The 18,363-nt window shown below is 35.5% G+C and overlaps 2 protein-coding genes across 2 annotated transcripts; both read left to right on the top strand.

Moving 5' to 3' along the window:
- Positions 1-6,879: 6,879 nt before the first annotated feature.
- On the top strand, positions 6,880-10,268 carry LOC143566606 (uncharacterized). Its single transcript, XM_077053260.1, has 2 exons — positions 6,880-8,687; positions 9,242-10,268. Exons 1-2 carry the CDS (start codon positions 7,076-7,078, stop codon positions 10,105-10,107), a joined length of 2,478 nt encoding a protein of 825 aa, XP_076909375.1. The 5' UTR covers positions 6,880-7,075; the 3' UTR covers positions 10,108-10,268.
- A 2,386-nt stretch (positions 10,269-12,654) lies between these two features.
- LOC143566605 (uncharacterized) lies at positions 12,655-15,074 on the top strand. Its single transcript, XM_077053259.1, has one exon. It carries the CDS (start codon positions 12,700-12,702, stop codon positions 14,902-14,904), a length of 2,205 nt encoding a protein of 734 aa, XP_076909374.1. The 5' UTR covers positions 12,655-12,699; the 3' UTR covers positions 14,905-15,074.
- Positions 15,075-18,363: the final 3,289 nt, after the last annotated feature.

The following is an 18,363-nucleotide window of genomic DNA, read 5'->3' as shown; positions in this document are numbered from 1 at the left end:
CAATAGACGGCGTGTTACAAATGGTGATCACCTTACGCTCGGTGACAGCCTGTACAATGGAGATCACCTTACGCTCGGTGACAGCCTGGACAATGGCGATCACCTTACGCTTGGTGACAGCCTGAACAACAGACGGCGTGTTACAAATGGTGATCACCTTACGCTCGGTGACAACCTGAACAACAGATCGCGTGTTACAAATGGTGATCACCTTACGCTCGGTGACAGCCTGAACAATGGAGATCACCTTACCCTCGGTGACAGCCTGGACAATGGCGATCACCTTACGCTCGGTGACAGCCTGAACAGCAGATCGCGTGTTACAAATGGTGATCACCTTACTCTTGGTGACAGCCTGAACAACAGACGGTGTGTTACAAATGGTGGTCACCTTACGCTCGGTGACAGCCTGGACAATGGAGATCACCTTACGCTCGGTGACCGCCTGGACAATGGCGATCACCTTACGCTTGGTGACAGCCTGAACAACAGACGGCGTGTCACAAATGGTGATTTCCTTACGCTCGCTGACAGCCTGTACAATGGTGATCACCTTACGCTCGGTGACAGGCTGGACAATGGCGATCACCTTACGCTTAGTGACAGCCTAAACAGCAGATCACTAGTTATAAATGGCGATCACCTTACGCATGGTGACAGCCTGAACAACAGACGGCGTGTTACAAATGGTGATCACCTTACGCTCGGTGACAGCCTCAGCAATGTTAGGGCAGAAAACGACGGTGTCCATAACAAGAACAACGCTTAGTCCATCAACGGTCTTAGTTCAGTGTTGTGTTTAAGTTTCTAGTTTAATAAAAATGGTAGGGCAGGTTACTTTTGATCAAGTTTCCGTATGTACGTTGCCTTTTTTTAAGGCTTTTCACTATTAAATAAGATATCCTGCCAGTCTTTCCATAATCTTATTTGCTTTATGGTCAGTTTTATTTTTATCCGCCTTCTGCTTATTCTTTTAATATGCCTGCATATAATTTGTTATGACATATTCGATGGTTTTAACCGCGTGTAGCAAGTTATGTCGGTATGGCATCGGGCGAGTCACTCACGCTCGGTTAATCGTATCGGGAGCACCGGCCGATCTCCCGTTGCAAAATGTGTTGCTAAACATGTATTCAAGATGCGGAGACGCGGATATGGAAGTAAACGTTTATAAAGATATAAAGAATCCAATTTGGTTTCGTGGAACTCGATGCTATCCGGATTAGCGGGAAAAAAAGACGGTGAAAGCTGAATTGTTGTTACTGCAGAAGAATCTGGTGAAAACAGAAGAAGATGTTTTAGTTTTTAGTTGATCATATATTTAGAAGCCTACTGAGATTTATTAAACATTCGGCTCGTATATTATTTATTAATTATATACGTTTTTAATTAGCTTTTATATTATATTTTGGAAAGTCCTTTAACGAGCCTAAGCTCGGTTTGAGCTCGTGTACTACCTTAAACGAGCTAAAACTCGGTTGTGCAATTTAAAATTAATATATAAAAGTCCAAAAGAGGAGAAACTGAAAAATACACAAGGCTCGAGCTCAGATGATCTGAACTTGAGTAGCTCGCGGGCAGCTTGGCTCATTTGCACCCCTACGCGCCATAACCAAGTTGCCAAAACGTGTTTGAGAGAAGGGTCAATGAGTTTGTTGATTATGTTATAATGTTCGCATTCAAGATTTTGTCATGATGAACTTTCTAAGCATCCGAACATCTAATGCATCTGATGAGCTTCATAATCGAATAATATTAAAAAGTTCAACAAGAACAAGAATGCATATTACGTGCGAAAATGTGTCTTCAAAGAGACCATACACTTCCCTTTAATATGTACATAATAATCACAACGGTTTAAGTTGAAACAATACAACTCTTCATGAAAAAGTGTGTCAGTTTGTGGTTTTAAGTTTTAACTGTTGTTACTTATGAACACACTAATATTCCACACTTCTTACTTGCATCGATACATATTATTATTATTGTAATTTCATTTTGGTTTGAAGTAAATTCATTTATACTAAAATGATGTTGATGACACTAAAAATCACCAGCATTGTCTAAGCTAAACGCTTGTCGTATCTAAAGCAACTACTATACAAAATGCCATCTTAGAAGCCACTAAATACTAAAACGGAGAATCGGCGTATTGGAGATAATTTTTACCGGTAACATTTGAAAATGCCCGATAAATCGTATAACTAAAGTGTCAGATATTTGAATAAACATTAAAAAAATATCATAAACTATACAACACAAATAAAAGTTTATCGATGTCATGGGACACTAGTACTTGCGTATGCATCTACGTCGTTCTAAGAGGATACAAAAAAATACTTAGCTTTGTAACTTTGTATCGGACCTTTAAGAATATTTTTCTAGTAAAACCCCAATTATTGAAGTCGCCTCGTCGTAATCAGTTGGTGGTGCTCAAGTGGTGGTGGTTTGTTGGTGGTGAGTCAATTGGTGTGGTGGCGGTGTTCAGGTGGTTATTCCGAAAAAAAACGTTTTTCCGACGACCTACAACTAACGACGTTAGGATTCTGTTAGTCACAGATCGTTGAAAATAAATACGTTAAAAGTTAAAACCGACCGCGACCAAAAGACGATAGTTAAGACTATATTAAATTCACCATATAAGATAGATATATATGTTTTAAAGTACTCTTTAATGGGATTGTGATGGAAAGGAAACCACTTAGGAAAGGCAGAGGCAATGTGAACATGAAGATGAGTCCAAGAAAAAGGTCAAAACTTGATGATTATTAGTTGGTAATTTCAGCTTTAAGTCTTTAGCATATGTTGACTTGTCTTTTTTCTATTTGGTTGGCATTAATCACTTTTGCATGGGTAATGTGTAATCAATTACTAAAAGCATGCACACCATATGGTTGACTAATCTATTTCCTACTTTTTCTTTTAGTACAGTGAACTTAAGTCTTAAAGAATAAAGATCCATATAACATATGCTTCAATAAACATATCCTTGATTTGATATATTTTTAATATTAATATTTTACCATTATTTTATAACTTTTGTTTCGAACTACATTTCAGCTTTTGTGTAAACTTTATCGGGTTTTTCTCACCATTGTCGTCAATTTACGTATACTTTATTGAACGTGCTCTTAATAAAACTAGTTATTATTTTAAATTTATTAGGATACATACGCATATATAGATTACTGTTTCGTATTCGATTTGAAAAAAAAATGAACCTTGTAAACAGTGAACAAAAAAGATGAGATTAACTTATGTCATTGCCAATAAAGTATTGGTCAATCTAATAAATATGTTATATTATTTGTATAATATCAGGAGTCACTTTCTATATTAAAAAGGTGATAAAGCTTGTAGGTATAAAAAGATTTTTTAAAAGAGATGTGTCTAAATAATTAAAAAGTGATGGTAAATAGGCAATAATTTTATAAAGTTAAAGGGATTCCACTTTAAAGAACTTTAATTGGATGGAAAAAAAGATAATAGTGCACCTTGGACCAAGGCTCAAAACCTACTCATATATTTAAGTTCAATTTTATAGAGTATAAATTATTAAAGAATAAGTTAAATCTAAAAAACATTGTAATAATTTAACCCTAAGTTTATTAATGCATTAAGTTATTGTTAGGACATGTTAATAATGTTCCTTAGAAGTCAAAGATGAGTCCTTACTAGTTAAAATATGTCTATTTCTGCATTATAGCAGTAAGATTAACCGAAACTAAATTTCTAAAAAAAATGCGGTTACGTGTCTATCGGTACAATATAGATACCAGTACCGATGCTCGATGCCAAATACTCACCTCTTCGTAAATTTTGATTGTCAACAAAGTGTTAATAGTAATTGTATACAAAACCAACTATTAAGAACCGATTAATGGTTAGCGTGTATACTTCTTTATAATATAAACATGATGCTTTCTATTTTTGTTTTTTAGCGTTTTTAAAAAATAAAATTTAAATTATTAAAAGTTCACTAATTGATTTTTTTTATTTATTATTTTTTTGTGATATATAATAATTCAGTGGGGACAATGCTAACGTTGGGGCGTATTTAATATTTGGATTGAATGAAAATTGGTAAAATACAAAATATAAATGTGTTTCGGTCAAAAATCCTTTTAACTTTATATAAAACCATCTCTTTCAAATTCAAGGGTAGCTTTCATTTTTGAAAGTGCCAAAAAGAATAAAATCACCTTATTAACTAACAAAAATAAAATTGTAGGTCAACAAACAATTTGTAGTATTCGCTATTTTCACATTTATTGGTAAATTTAGGTACAAAAATTAATTTAAAAAATGATTTCTTTATAATACTTCCTTATTTTTTTCATTTATTTGTTTTTCATGCCAAACTATGTCATTATAGTATAATTCTTCTCTAAAAAATGTTTAATTCGTGTTGAATGATTTTAGGTACAGGTACAGATAAGTCCCGATACAAAAATATTTAAGTATTGTTTATTTTAATTTTATTTGTTTTGCTTGAAATAATTATATCGTGTGAATTATGTAACTTCTGATTTAAATTTGTCTACTCATCAAACACTTGTTTCTCTTGCAATTCAAGTTAAGATAAAAAAAAATACAAAATAAATAATCAAAATAAATCTAGAACCGTACTTTAAGGGATTTGACCATAATTAGATGGATTAAATATCTAAACCTTATTAAAAACAGTAAATATGTTTTCAAGCTGGCTTTATTCAAATGATTTATATTTACTTTCTAGAAATAATAAGATGTGCATAGAATTAGTTCAACATTGTAATACTTGTATTTATAAATGAACACTTCATTTCAACATTGTAATGTCAAGTGGTCAATGATGGCTCTTATTTAATAAACTAGGTTGGCCAAATTGACCTTAAAAATAGTTTAATCCGACTGTCTTGACGGTTTAGAACACTATAAATGACAATGTTTTAGAAACTTGGTAATACATTCAACCAAACACTTGTCAATATAGGTTCTAACTTTGGAATATGGTTGCACTAACTTTTGATATGGTATCGGTTCGGTACCGCTTAACTCTATAGTTGGCTCAACCTATGTCTAGTTTTTCTCGTCTTGTGTTTCCTAAAATAACTAACACGATTTAACTTATTGTTAAAATTAGGTTAAAGAAGTTAAAGTACGCATACTATTGTCTTTTAAAAATACTTTTAGAAAGAATAACATTCAAATATATAATACTTTAAATACTTTAATTACCATTTTAGAGACCACATTCACAACAACCTTTTTCTACGTAAAGGAAAGCAAAAAAACAAGGTAACCTTTTTATCTAACTATCTATATAATTGTCTATCATAAAATTTTAGGTGTCACTCTCAGGTTGTTCCCCATATTCTCTAAAGCCACCAGATTGCTTGATTTATAAATGAAGGCTTCTCATGCATTTGACCCGAATTCGCGGGTATGGGTCTCACCAAACCCGGTTAGCCTTTAAATGGGTTATAACATCTCGTTAATTTATAAAACTATTTCATAATCAAGCAATACTTTTCACGGGTTATGGGTCTCAACAAACCCGAATAACCCTTAAACGGGTTATAACATCTCATTTATTTGTAAAATAACCCCTTAATCATCAAAGAATAATTTTCACGGGTTATGGGTCTTACCAAACTCTAATAGCCCTCAAATTGGTTATAAGATCTAATTTATTGACAGACACTTTTATCATCAAACCCTAATTTAATTTATATGTTTTATACATGTTCTCCGTTGTTGATTATCATCTCCATCGTCGGTTAACTTTCGATACTGCCCACTATTGTCAACTACATCAACACCCCTTCTTTCATTAGACAAATATTTGTGTTCATGTTTGTACATTTAAAAAAATCAACATGCTCATGTTTGTTAAAAATCTAAAAAACCTAAACATCTCAACTAATAAACCCACACGTTAAAAAATATAATAACAAACTAATATATATGTATTAAATTAAAACATAACTACGTTAAAAAATAAAATAAATCATCATAAGATAGCAAAACGATTAAAAACAAAACTTTAAATAAACTCCCATAACACGGAAGGATCAAACTAGTTTTATATAATACTCATTATAATATTAATAAAACCCAAAGACGCAATACTCTACGCTAGTAGTACTCTAGTGACTTCCTCTATAGAAGGTTATCAACAAAATATCATGCCTAAGCCAGTAATTAATTATACTGTAGTTGCTCTTCGGGTGATGAATTTCTTATGAATGGTTTTGTTGTTTGAAATCACGACTTGTGATCATGGAATCATGGACGACCTTTTGCTAAGTACAGAGATGCATAAAAAACTTGAACCCGAAAAGATATCACGGAACCGAGTATTTTTATATCTGGGTATTTACTACCTGAACTCGTACTTGACATTAATCATATGGTACAGATAGTGTAAGCATTTCAGTACCAAAACTCGTACCCGAAATCAGATCCGATAATACTCAAAAACCGAAACCGTCTCCATACCAAGAATCATGTTTTTCCAATATCCAACTTATACCCTAAATTACCCGAAAAATACCCCAAAAAAGTGCAACATCTTAAAAAACTCAATCAATATTCAAATACTTGGTTTTAGAATACTTGACCCGAATCCGGTGCAAATAATATGGTTTTTAGTGATAATACCCACACCAAATCCAACCCGAGTATTACCAATACTCATCATACCCAAACCCGATTCAATAACCAAAACCAGTTACTAAAAAACTCGATTCAATATCCGAACCCGATTCAATGCCAAACTTGGTTGTTCATTCAAATAAATAATATAATATTAGTTTATTAATAAAAAAAGAATAAAGATTCTTTTGATTACACTGGGCACCACCCTGCCTGCTGCCAGCGTAGAAGCTCAAGAACACAGCAGTGTAATCAATACTCACCAACCCATTTATTACATACACACACAACACACCACCTTCACATTCATTTCAATCCCATTTATTATTATCATCTTCTAGGGTTCATATCACATCACACCATCCAATTTGGGGAAAACCTTAATATGTAATCATTTCACAATTCACTCAAACCCTTTTCATTTCATCCTATCCCAATGCATATTTCACTCTGGAAACCCATTATTTCCCACTGTGCATCGCTAATTTCCGATAAAAAGACCCGGAGAAAACTCGGGTCGGGTCAACCCGGTGATGCCGTGACCCAAGATCCATCCTTTATCCGTAAACTTCAGGAACATAAGCTTCGTGAGGACCTTCAACGTGCTTCTGAAGATGGGTCAATTAGTAATAGTTATAATAATAATAATAATGATAATGATAATAATGATAATGGTAATGATAATAAGGGTTTGGGTAGGTCAAGATCACTTGCAAGATTACAAGCACAAAAGGAGTTTTTGAAAGCAACATCTTTGGCTGCTGATAGAGTTTATGAAACTGAGGATTCGGTTATCGAGTTTAACGAGGCGTTGTTGCGGTTTTTATTGATGTACCCGAAGTACGAAACGACTGCGAAGATCGATAAGTTGAGAGGTGATGAGTATTCACATTTGACTGATATGAAGGTATGTCTTGACTACTGTGGATTCGGGTTGTTTTCGTTTATGCAAAGTGTTAGTTTTACGGATTCGTGTAGTATTAGTTTATCCGAAACGAGTGTGCATTTAGGGAATTATGTATTGTACGGTGGTGGCGAGGTAGGATCGGTTGAGTACGATATTAAGAGTAAGATATTTGAGTATTTGAACGTTCCCGAGAGCGAATACGGGGTTGTGTTTACGGTTAGTCGAGGGTCGGCTTTTAGGTTGTTAGCGGAGTCTTACCCTTTTAGTAATAGTAAGAAGCTTTTGACCATGTTTGACCACGAGAGTCAATCGGTTAACTGGATGGCGCAGAGTGCGAAAGAGCAGGGTGCGAAGGTTTGTAGCGCGTGGTTTAAGTGGCCCACGCTGAAACCGTGCTCGACGCATCTTAGGAAACAGATATTGAGTAAGAAGAGAAGGAAGAAGGATTCGTCGACGGGGTTGTTTGTGTTTCCGGTTCAGTCTCGTGTGACGGGTGCGAAATACTCGTATCAGTGGATGGCGTTAGCTCAACAGAATAACTGGCATGTGTTGCTTGATGCGGGTGCGTTAGGCCCGAATGATATGGATTCGTTAGGGTTATCTTTATTTCGACCCGATTTTATTATCACTTCGTTTTATCGGGTTTTCGGGTATGACCCGTCTGGATTCGGGTGTTTGCTTATTAAGAAGTCGGTTATCGGGAGTTTACGTAATCAAACGGGCCATGCAGGGTCCGGGATCGTAAAGATTAGCCCGGTTTTTCCCTCATATCTTAGTGATTCGATTGATGGGATTCCGGGGTTGGCGGGAATTGAGGATGATGTAACGGTCGGAATCGGTGACGGGTTATCAGAAAGTCGTGGTGGAGGGATTTTACCTGCGTTTTCGGGTGCGTATACGAGTTCGCAAGTGAGGGATGTGTTTGAAACTGAGATGGAACATGATGCAACTAGTCCTATATTTGAAGAAACTGGGAGTCTTTGTATTGGTGAGGTTATGAAAAGCCCTGTTTTTAGTGAAGATGAGTCATCTGAGAACTCTATGTGGATTGATCTGGGCCAAAGCCCATTGGGCCAGAGCCCACTGGGCTCGCAGTCTGAAGTTATAAACTCTCCTGTTCATCCACCCTCTTGGTTTGCAGGTATGGTCAATTAAAGATGATTACTTTTTTTTGTAAAGATAATTACTTTTTTTTGCAAAAATCCGATCTGAAACCAAATTAACTGAACCCAAACAAAAACCGACGTATGGTTTTATGTTTTTTGTGAAAATTGAACTTTCACTTTTGCGTGTAATGAAAACCGAAGATGGCTGATTATATGGATTTTCATTTTGAATTTTGAACTTTTATGTATTTTATATAAATTGTGTAACTCAAGTATATTAGTCCAAATGTATGTTAATCAATTAGATATTAATTAACAAAAAGATTTAATTATTTTGGGCCAGTCGTTTTCTTCGGCCCAAAATTTTCAAGCCCAAGTAGGAAAACCGAAACCGAACAGCTTCAAAAACTCAATATTGAGCCCATGCAAACCCTTATCTTTTTAATAAATATAAGTACTTTTTTAGTAAAGATAATTAATGTTTTTTAATAAAGATGGTTACTTTTTTCATAAAGATAATTACTTTTTATAATAAAGATAAGTACTTTATTAATATATGAAAAGATAAACAAAATAATGATGTTTACAGGCAAGAAAGCCAACAACAAAGAGACCGAATCACCGCATCATGTAACCGAAGTATTATCATTTGATGCTGCGGTTCACAACGTCAAGAAATCAGAAATCTTTGAAGAAAAAGTTCGAGAAACCGAAACAAAGTTAAATCATACAGAAATACAAGAGGAACCCGAACCCGACACCAAGAAACCGCAAGAAAGTGCGGTTATAAGTCGAGAAACAGAAAACGAGTTCAGATTATTAGGCAGAATGGACGTAAGTAAACGTGTGTCTTTCAGTTTAGAAGATAACAACAATAATATGGAAGATTATTACAACAACGATGAAGATTATTATGAAGAGCATGAATCCGATAGACGAGAACCCGAGATAAGTTGCAGGCATCTCGATCATGTAAACATGTCAGGTCTTAACAAGACCACACTTCGCCTTCGGTTCCTGGTCAACTGGCTCGTGACCTCGTTGCTTCAGTTAAGATTACCCGGTTCAGACCCGCTTGTTCACATTTACGGGCCTAAAATAGAATACGAGAGGGGGGCATCGGTAGCGTTTAACGTGAGGAACCGAAGCCGAGGGTTAATTAGTCCGGAAGTCGTTCAAAAACTAGCTGAGTCACACGGGATTTCTCTTGGTGTCGGGATTATTTGTCATGCGAGGATTATACAAAGCACGAAACAGAACCGGGCTGCAGTTGATACGACGGTTTGTAAACCGATGAATAATGATGGGTTTGTTAGAGCTGAGGTTGTTACTGCTTCACTTGGGTTCTTGACTAATTTCGAAGACGTGTATAAATTGTGGGTTTTTGTCGCGAAGTTTTTAAACCCGAGTTTTGGTGGTGAAAATGGAGGTGAAGAAACAGAGGAAATTGGGTGAGTTTTTGATGATTTGGTAAAGCTTTTTGGGCATTTGAATCTTGCTTTTGATTTGAAATTTTTGTTGGTTTATTAGTGTTTGCAAGGTTATTGTAGAGGTAGCTTTGAAGCTTTGTACTTGATATAATATGATGCTCATTATTTCTCTATACATCATTGTTATCTTGTCTTAGGCTATCTGTAGTGGGGCGAATTTGAGGGGCGAGAAGGGCGATTTTTGAAGGGAACACCGCCCCCCAGGCGATAGAAGGGGGGGGGGGGGTATTATTTGTCGCCGGTTGTGTTTTGTTTTTATTATTATTATATTGTGTAGTGTGTGTGTATATAACACCATTACATTTCTAAAACAAAAACTCATCATTTACTGATTGGGAGTCACATGGTACAAAACGTCACATTTTGTAGCCCATTCAGTACACATTTATAATCATGCTTTTGATTTGAATGTTTTGTTAGTTTGTTAGTGCCTACAAGATTATTGTAGAGGTAGCTTTGAAGCTTTGTACTTGACTTTACTATGTAGTATCATATTTGCGTAGGATATCCCTTTAATGTTGCGACATTGGTGCAACAGACCGCGTTGATCTGTTATGACGTGGCGCGGTGAGGACACGCGCCTTATTGTGATCGGCTTGTTTTATTAGATATAATTGCATGAGAAAAATCAAATGACTATGCTAGGAAACTTATTAAGTCAAGGTATTATTCTTGACTAAGTTTGTTAAGAAAGCTATTGTTGTAATTTTCCCTTAATACAATCCTTATTAGAGTTATATTCTTGACTTTGTTTTGAATGTTTTTTTGTTTATTAGTGCTTGGAAAATTATTATAGAGGTAGCTTTGAAGCTTCATACTTGATACATAATATGATGCCCTATTATTTCACTATAATTCATTGCTCTCTTTTCTAAAAAAAACAATAAAAAATACACCTTTTTTTTTGGAATAATGTATAATACAATCCTTAGTTGAGTTATATTCATGTTTACACATCTACACATATAATCACGTGTTATGTGAATTTTTGGTTGTATATCTGAACTTAAACTATTGTAATTTAACAATTGTCATGTATCATATTATTTCAACTTTTAAGTCATTTTTATATGAAAAATGATGATGCTTAAATAAAAGTTACACGTGAATCATAGTCGCATGTCTTATAGCTAACGATGAAATGAAAAATTATATCGAAATAACCAAATCGATCGAGAAATCAATGGTTGTTTACGAATCCTTTTTATCTACTGAATTATGGTTATAACTAAGTGTATAAATAATCATATTAAACAACAATCTTTATGCATTTTAGTTTTTTTTTAATAAACTATATGTTATAGGCTATATAAAGTTTCATATAGTTTCAATAAATATCATGTAACTTAAAGTATTTTTATCTTCTTTACATGAAAAAAAAAATTGCTAATATTTTATTGAATATATAAATGAAACATCAGCCGATGATTGATTTCATGATTTGTTTATATTGCACGTATAGAGAAAATTTTTTGTCTTTTATTATATCTTCTACAACTGCTTCCAATTGTTCAAAAAAGATTTGAAAAATAAGTCTTGACTTGCTGTAACACTACAGGAACCCAGTGCCCACCAGTCTTTGAAATTTGGCAACATTTAATTTTATATATTCTTAACATTAAAATTGTCAAACTTATGATATCTAACTTTTTAATAGTATTCAAAAGGTGTTGAATACGTTCCAATAAAATATCATTGACTTATTTATTATTATTTTGGTTACAAGAAAGATTATGATACTTATCCAATAAGTTGTATTTTGATATGTCGGGTATTTCTGTCAGGATATCTGTTTGGTTTAATACAGACTGTAGGATCCACTCGCTATAATAACCGAGATAAAAAAACCTAAAAAATAAAATCTTACTATGCCGAAAATAATAAGACGTGTTTTAAATCTATCGAAAACCATAACACAATGGAATAATGACACTCGTCGTATAGTTTAGGTTAGCAAAAAAAGACAACAAAAATTGTATTAGTTTTAATTGTTTTAATAATGATATATAATACAGTGATATAGTCGTATAACAATTAAACTCCTATTAATTTGTCACGCTTTATAAATGCTTATAAGGTTATCGTAGTTGTCTGACTAAACTCACCTCCATATTAATCCCGTCCTTGTTAATAATAAACCAAATAAAAGTATTTAAACCACACGACTCGTCCGAAACACGCACGAAATCTACGTCATACAAAAAGTATTTTTTTGGTCACTATGTTTTAGGGTTACAAAATTATTAAATCTTGATCTAATACGTGACATCTTTTTATGGATTTTATTTTGTTCTACCCATTTTTGGCACTATATTATTTTCAGTTTATAAAATTTTAATTTCTTCATTTTGGTTAGGTAAAGTTGCACCAAGATAACTATATTTGATTTTTTCATTTAGTAGGTTTTATAATTATTTTTATAATATAATTATTATAATATTGAATATTTCAACTTTGTCCACCTTGTCTTCCTCTATATTCTTTTGACCCAAATAAAGTTACAAACATTATTATTATTCATTCATCCATTTATGCATATTTTGTTCTTGGTGTTTTAATGCATCTTTCACTATGGAACCCATTGTCCCATTGTGTTACTTTGATCATACACAAAAAAACAAACGTGTCGGGTCACGACCAGCCTGAACCTGAACCTGAACAACCTGACCTGAAAACCGCTCCCACTAGAGCTCAACTCAAGTTCTTGGAATCCACTACCGGTGCCAATGATCACATATATGAATCCGAAGACTCGATTCCGGATATTAACCAAGCATTTTCTAAATTCTTGATCATGTACCCGGATTACGGGTCAACGGAGGAAGTTGACCATATAAGATCAAATGAATATCTTCCAAAGGTATGTCTAGATTATTGCGGGTTCGGGTTGTTTTCGTTCGTTCAAACGGTTCATTACTGGGAGTCTTGTAGTTTTCATTTAAGTGAAATAACCGCGAATTTAATAAACTATGCGCACGCGGGTGGGGCGGTTAAAGGGACCGTGGAACATGATATCAAGACTAGGATTCTTGATTACATGAACATATCCGAAGACGAGTACGAGGTTGTTTTTACCGTTAGTCGAGGCTCCGCGTTTAAGCTTTTGGCGGAATCGTACCCGTTTCAAGTAAAAAAGAAGTTGTTAACGATGTTCGACCACGAAAGTCAATCGATTAACTGGATGTGTCAGTTTGCGAAACAACGAGGGGCGAAAGTGGAAAATGCGTGGTTTAAGTGGCCTACATTTCAAGTTTGTGCCACTTACTTGCGTCAGCAGATTACTGGAAAAAAGAAAAAGAAAAAGAAAAACCGTTCCAGCGCCAGCACTGGCGTTGGACTTTTTGTCTTTCCAGTACAGTCTAGGGTTACTGGTACGAAATATTCGTACCAGTGGATGTCGTTGGCTCAAGAGAATAACTGGCACGTGTTGTTAGATGCGGGGGCGTTGGGCCCGAAAGATATGGATTCGCTTGGGCTATCGTTGTTTCGGCCCGAGTTTATTATAACGTCCTTTTATAAAGTGTTTGGGTATGACCCGAGTGGTTTCGGGTGTCTTCTTATCAAGAAATCTATGATAGGAAGTCTTCGAAACCAGCCGGGCCATACTGGGACCGGGATCGTGAAGATCAACCCGGTTTTTCCTTCATATTTTAGTGATTCTTTTGAAGGAAGCCCGGGTTTGACCGGGCCCGGGCCTGGGATTCATGGGAATGGTGAGGTGTTGGAAAATGGGCCTGGGCCGGGCCCACAGATGCCAGTGTTTTCCGGGGCGTACACGTCGGATCAAGTTAGGGAAGTGTTTGATACCGAGATGGAGGATGATAAGTATTTTGAGTTTGAAGAAAGCGAGAGGTTTTCGGTTGATGATGTGTTGAAGAGCCCGGTTTTTAGCGAAGACGGGTCACCAGATGACCCGTTTTGGATTGATTTGGGTCGGAGTCCGGCTGGGTCGGATTCTGTTTCTGATCCGACCAAGCCTGGACCGCCTGTTTGGTTTTCGGGTATGAAAAAAACCGAACAGGCGTGTTCTCCAAAAACAACCTTAAATGTCATTAAAAGCCCCAAAGTAATGTTAGTTAATGAGATTGAAGAATCAACTAAAGTTGTTAAGGAAAAAAGCCCAAAAGTCGGGTCGAATCCAGAAAGCGCGATACGTAGGGAGACCGAAGGCGAGTTTAGATTATTAGGAAGGAGAGAAGTTAATATTTTAGCAACTAATATTAATGAAGATGTTGAGTATGCAAGTGAAGATATTGATGTAGAAGAGTTAACAAGGCAAGAGCCCGAGATAACGTGTCGACATCTAGACCACGTCGACAAGTTAGGACTCCACAAGACGACGCTTCGGTTAAGGTACTTGATCAACTGGCTCGTGACGTCGTTGCTACAGTTAAAAATACGGTCAACGGATCAGGTCAGCGTGCCACTTGTGCACATATACGGGCCGAAAGTGAAATTTGAGAGGGGTGGGGCCGTGGCATTTAATATTCGGGACAAGAATAAGAAGTTAGTTAATCCTGAAACGGTTCAAAAGTTAGCGGAAACAAATGGGGTGTCGCTTGGTATTGCGATATTGAGTAATATACGCGTGGAAGGGAAAGATGAGGCGAAGAGCGGGTTGATTCGGGTTGAGGTTGTGACATGTTCTTTGGGGTTTTTGAGTGATTTTAGTGATGTGTATAAGTTATGGGCATTTGTTGCAAAGTTTATGAACCCTGGGTTTATGAATGGTGGACTTACAACTGTTGTGGAAGATGAATAATATGATTTAGATGGTCTAAATTGGCATTAAGTTAGTTTATTAATTTGTTTTGAGTTTTAGTTGTATACGGAATTGTTATATTCTTGTTTGTTACACTTGTGTTGAATGAAGTTATGAAACTGCATTTTTTTGTTTGTTTTTGTTTATGGTCTAAAAAAGGGGGTTGACTGGGTCAACTAGTGGGGTAGGGGGACGGGTAGAGGTGGGTAAACAAACCGTTTAATCGAACTGACCCGAAAATTAAATCGTGACCGAACATATTGAAACCGTAAGATGAAACTGATTATCTAGAAACTGGTTTGGAACTTATTGAAACCGTAGGTTCGGAACCGGTTTGTAATATTCTTCACCGAAACCGGTTAACCGAATTGAAACCCGCCAAATTCGGGCAACACCGGTCAAAACCTGAACCGGAACCGATTGTAACATGAAAAGAAAGTGGTTTCAACCCGAACCAAAACCGATCATAAATCAGTTTTGACTTTTGTTGACCAAACCAAACCGGTTTTAACCCAAACAGGTTTTGAGTTTTAAACCGGTTTGTGCACCTCTAGGGATGGGTCCCACACTTATTTTTATTTTTGTTACTTTTCTTTTAATATTTAATTGGTAAATTATTCTAAAACGTTTGAAGTTTTAACATATCCTCAATACCCGAGTGAGTATTCCTGAAATGGATATTAATCGTTTATATTGATTTTGACGATCTAAGTATGACTCACTTTGGAATGTCATCAAAAAGGAAATTACGACTGTGAAAAATTACCATTGACCCAAGTTTTGAACACGAGTCTTTAAAGATCTTAAGAATTAATAATTACTCTCGTGTTATTGAACCAAAAGATCGATAACAATATTTAAATGATACTAAAAGTTGCATTATGTTTATTTTATTATTTTATTTATAAGACAGAGTTAGTTTAGGTTTGTGTGAATACTATGACCATCTATGTAAAATGGCCAAAATATTAAATATGTGTTTGTTAGTTGTATTTTTTTACATGTTTATATCATTTTAAACATTTACTTTTCACACCATATCTTTGCATTTATCACGTATACTAGATTATTTTGTGCAAATTATACTATTGAGCTTCTATATTGTTCTTTAGGTGCGAAGCGGTTTTGAGTAGTAATGGAAAACGACCACGGGATAAAAAGTTAGGTGTTCAAGCTAATAGTTGTTTATGAAATACTTATGATTTAATGTCACATGTGGGAATTAATCTTTTTATGATATTGTTGGACATAAAATCGGGTTTTTTTAATATTCATTGTGAGGTATAGAACTGGTGATGCAGCGTGATGATAAATTTAGAAGTCAAACACGTTGATTCTATGAATACCCGTGAAGAGCTTCCCAAAACTCTTAAAAAAGACGTAGATCGTAAATAAGATAAATAATTGAACCTGTTGATTCACACGAATACCGGGATCAATTCTTCCAACTATCGTTGATTCACAAAGAATACCGATAATTAGGTCCTTCACACACTAACACACACTGTGATAGAGAGGAAATGATTTTTTTTATATATTCCAAACCTTATTTTTTTACATTACAAAATCTCAAGTATTTATAAGAAACAAAATACCATTGGGCTTCTAATAATTAAACCAAAAGACAAAATATTAGTTTCAAACTCTTGTAATTCCATAACTCATGTCGTCATTATTTGGTAAACCTTTGTCTCCCCACATCATTCTCTCCACCTTTGAAAAGCTCGCCCTCGAGTTTTGTCTTTGAACCGTAGCCACCTGGGTCAAAGGGACCATCCATCCGATTCCTGTTAAATACTATCACCACGCCTTCACCTTTATGAGTTACGTGTATGGGCCCATCACAAGTAATTACCACTTCATGCAATTCTTTTATATTCATGTAATCATCATTCACTTTAGGGCCCGCCATATCAAGCTCAAACATAAAATATTTTTCTTTTACCTTCGAATGTGTGAAATAGTTGATAATTACGGTAGGCAATTTCTTAAAATTTGCATCTTCATTTAACTCATTAATATGAAGTTTCAAAATAGTGGGAGATACCTTGTATATGGAAGACAAATTCGAATCACCATTAACCACAATATCACCACCATTTTCTACCGTACCATCCCTTAACATTTCATCAAAAATACCTGAATAAATTGTAGACCATTCATGTTTTCTTTTTAAACTTTCAAGAACATCACCGGTTGCCCAAACATACCATTCCTCGTCCTCGTATTCATCAAACACGGGCCAGGAATCATAGATATTGTCCCCCTCACAAGCCATACTGAGCGAGGAATTCGGCTCTGATACCAACTGATGCAGCGGTGAAATGACAACGAAGATCGATTCACGTTGATTCTACGAATACCCGTGAAAAACTTCACAAAACTCTCAAAATCCCACCCAAAGGTCTAAGGGAAAATGAAGAGGAAAAAACAATTATTATCAAAATCAATTCTGTCCTTCTGAATTACATATCCAAACTATAAATAAGAGTTCTAATACGAAATGGGCCTAAAACGGGCCATGGGCCAAACACAAACCCAAAAACAAAAACATAAAAAGTGCTGAAAAAACAATAAAAGGCTCATAACTTTATTTAGGAGTCGTTTTTGGGCTTCAGACAGGGGCCAAACCGCCGTAGGCATTTGCCACAATGTGCTCCTCGTCTCAAGCTTCGATTTGACTGGTAATGGGCCTGAAACGGAGCTTCGTGGGCCAAGTTATGCCCGTTTTCGTGGGCCACCCTCTGTTGCGCGATTTTGGGTCTCCAGAAACATAATAGCCGGTCTTCAATACTTGGGCCCACATCAACTGGGTTCGAGTATAACCGTGTATTGAAAAATCGGGTATTGGCCATACCCGGATCGGGTTCGGGCCTGGGTATTGTCTCAAACCATACCCTTTGCACCGGGTTCGGATCGGGTATAGAACCGGATATTCTAAAACATGGTATTTAAAATTTTAAATACCTTATTTACGCGTAATGAAAAAACCGTATTTTCGGGGTTTTTTTTTTAGTATTTTTATGGTATAGATTGAGTATTTTAAAGGGATACAAATCGGATCTGGTTCCAAGTATGGGTTTTAGTACTGAAATGCATACTCTATTTATACCCTACGGGTAGGGTCGAGTACGAGTTTGAATAGTAAAAATCCGGGTATCCAGGATTTTTTAGGATCCGGTTCCCGGGTTTTTTTTACACCTCTAATTTTGATGAAGGAAATAGGAATGAATCAAATCGAGAATGGGCTTCAATAAAAATCTAGTGGGCTTGATGAATTGGTCCAGTTGGAACATGTGATGAAGGTAATAATTAAAGAGGGGATCATCTGATTCATCTCCATCTTTTGGTCTATTTCTTGATAATGATTCGATTGTGTGAGTGAAACAATTATCTTATTCAATTTTTGAAAGATTTGTTTGTGTGTTCTTTTTATCTAAAATCAGGGATATACTAGAT

Source organism: Bidens hawaiensis, unplaced genomic scaffold, assembly GCF_021521415.1.
Source record: "Bidens hawaiensis isolate Kalapana, Puna unplaced genomic scaffold, B.hawaiensis_p1.1 tig00022925_1, whole genome shotgun sequence".
NCBI lineage: Eukaryota > Viridiplantae > Streptophyta > Magnoliopsida > Asterales > Asteraceae > Bidens > Bidens hawaiensis.
This window is presented reverse-complemented; position numbering and strand designations above follow the sequence as displayed.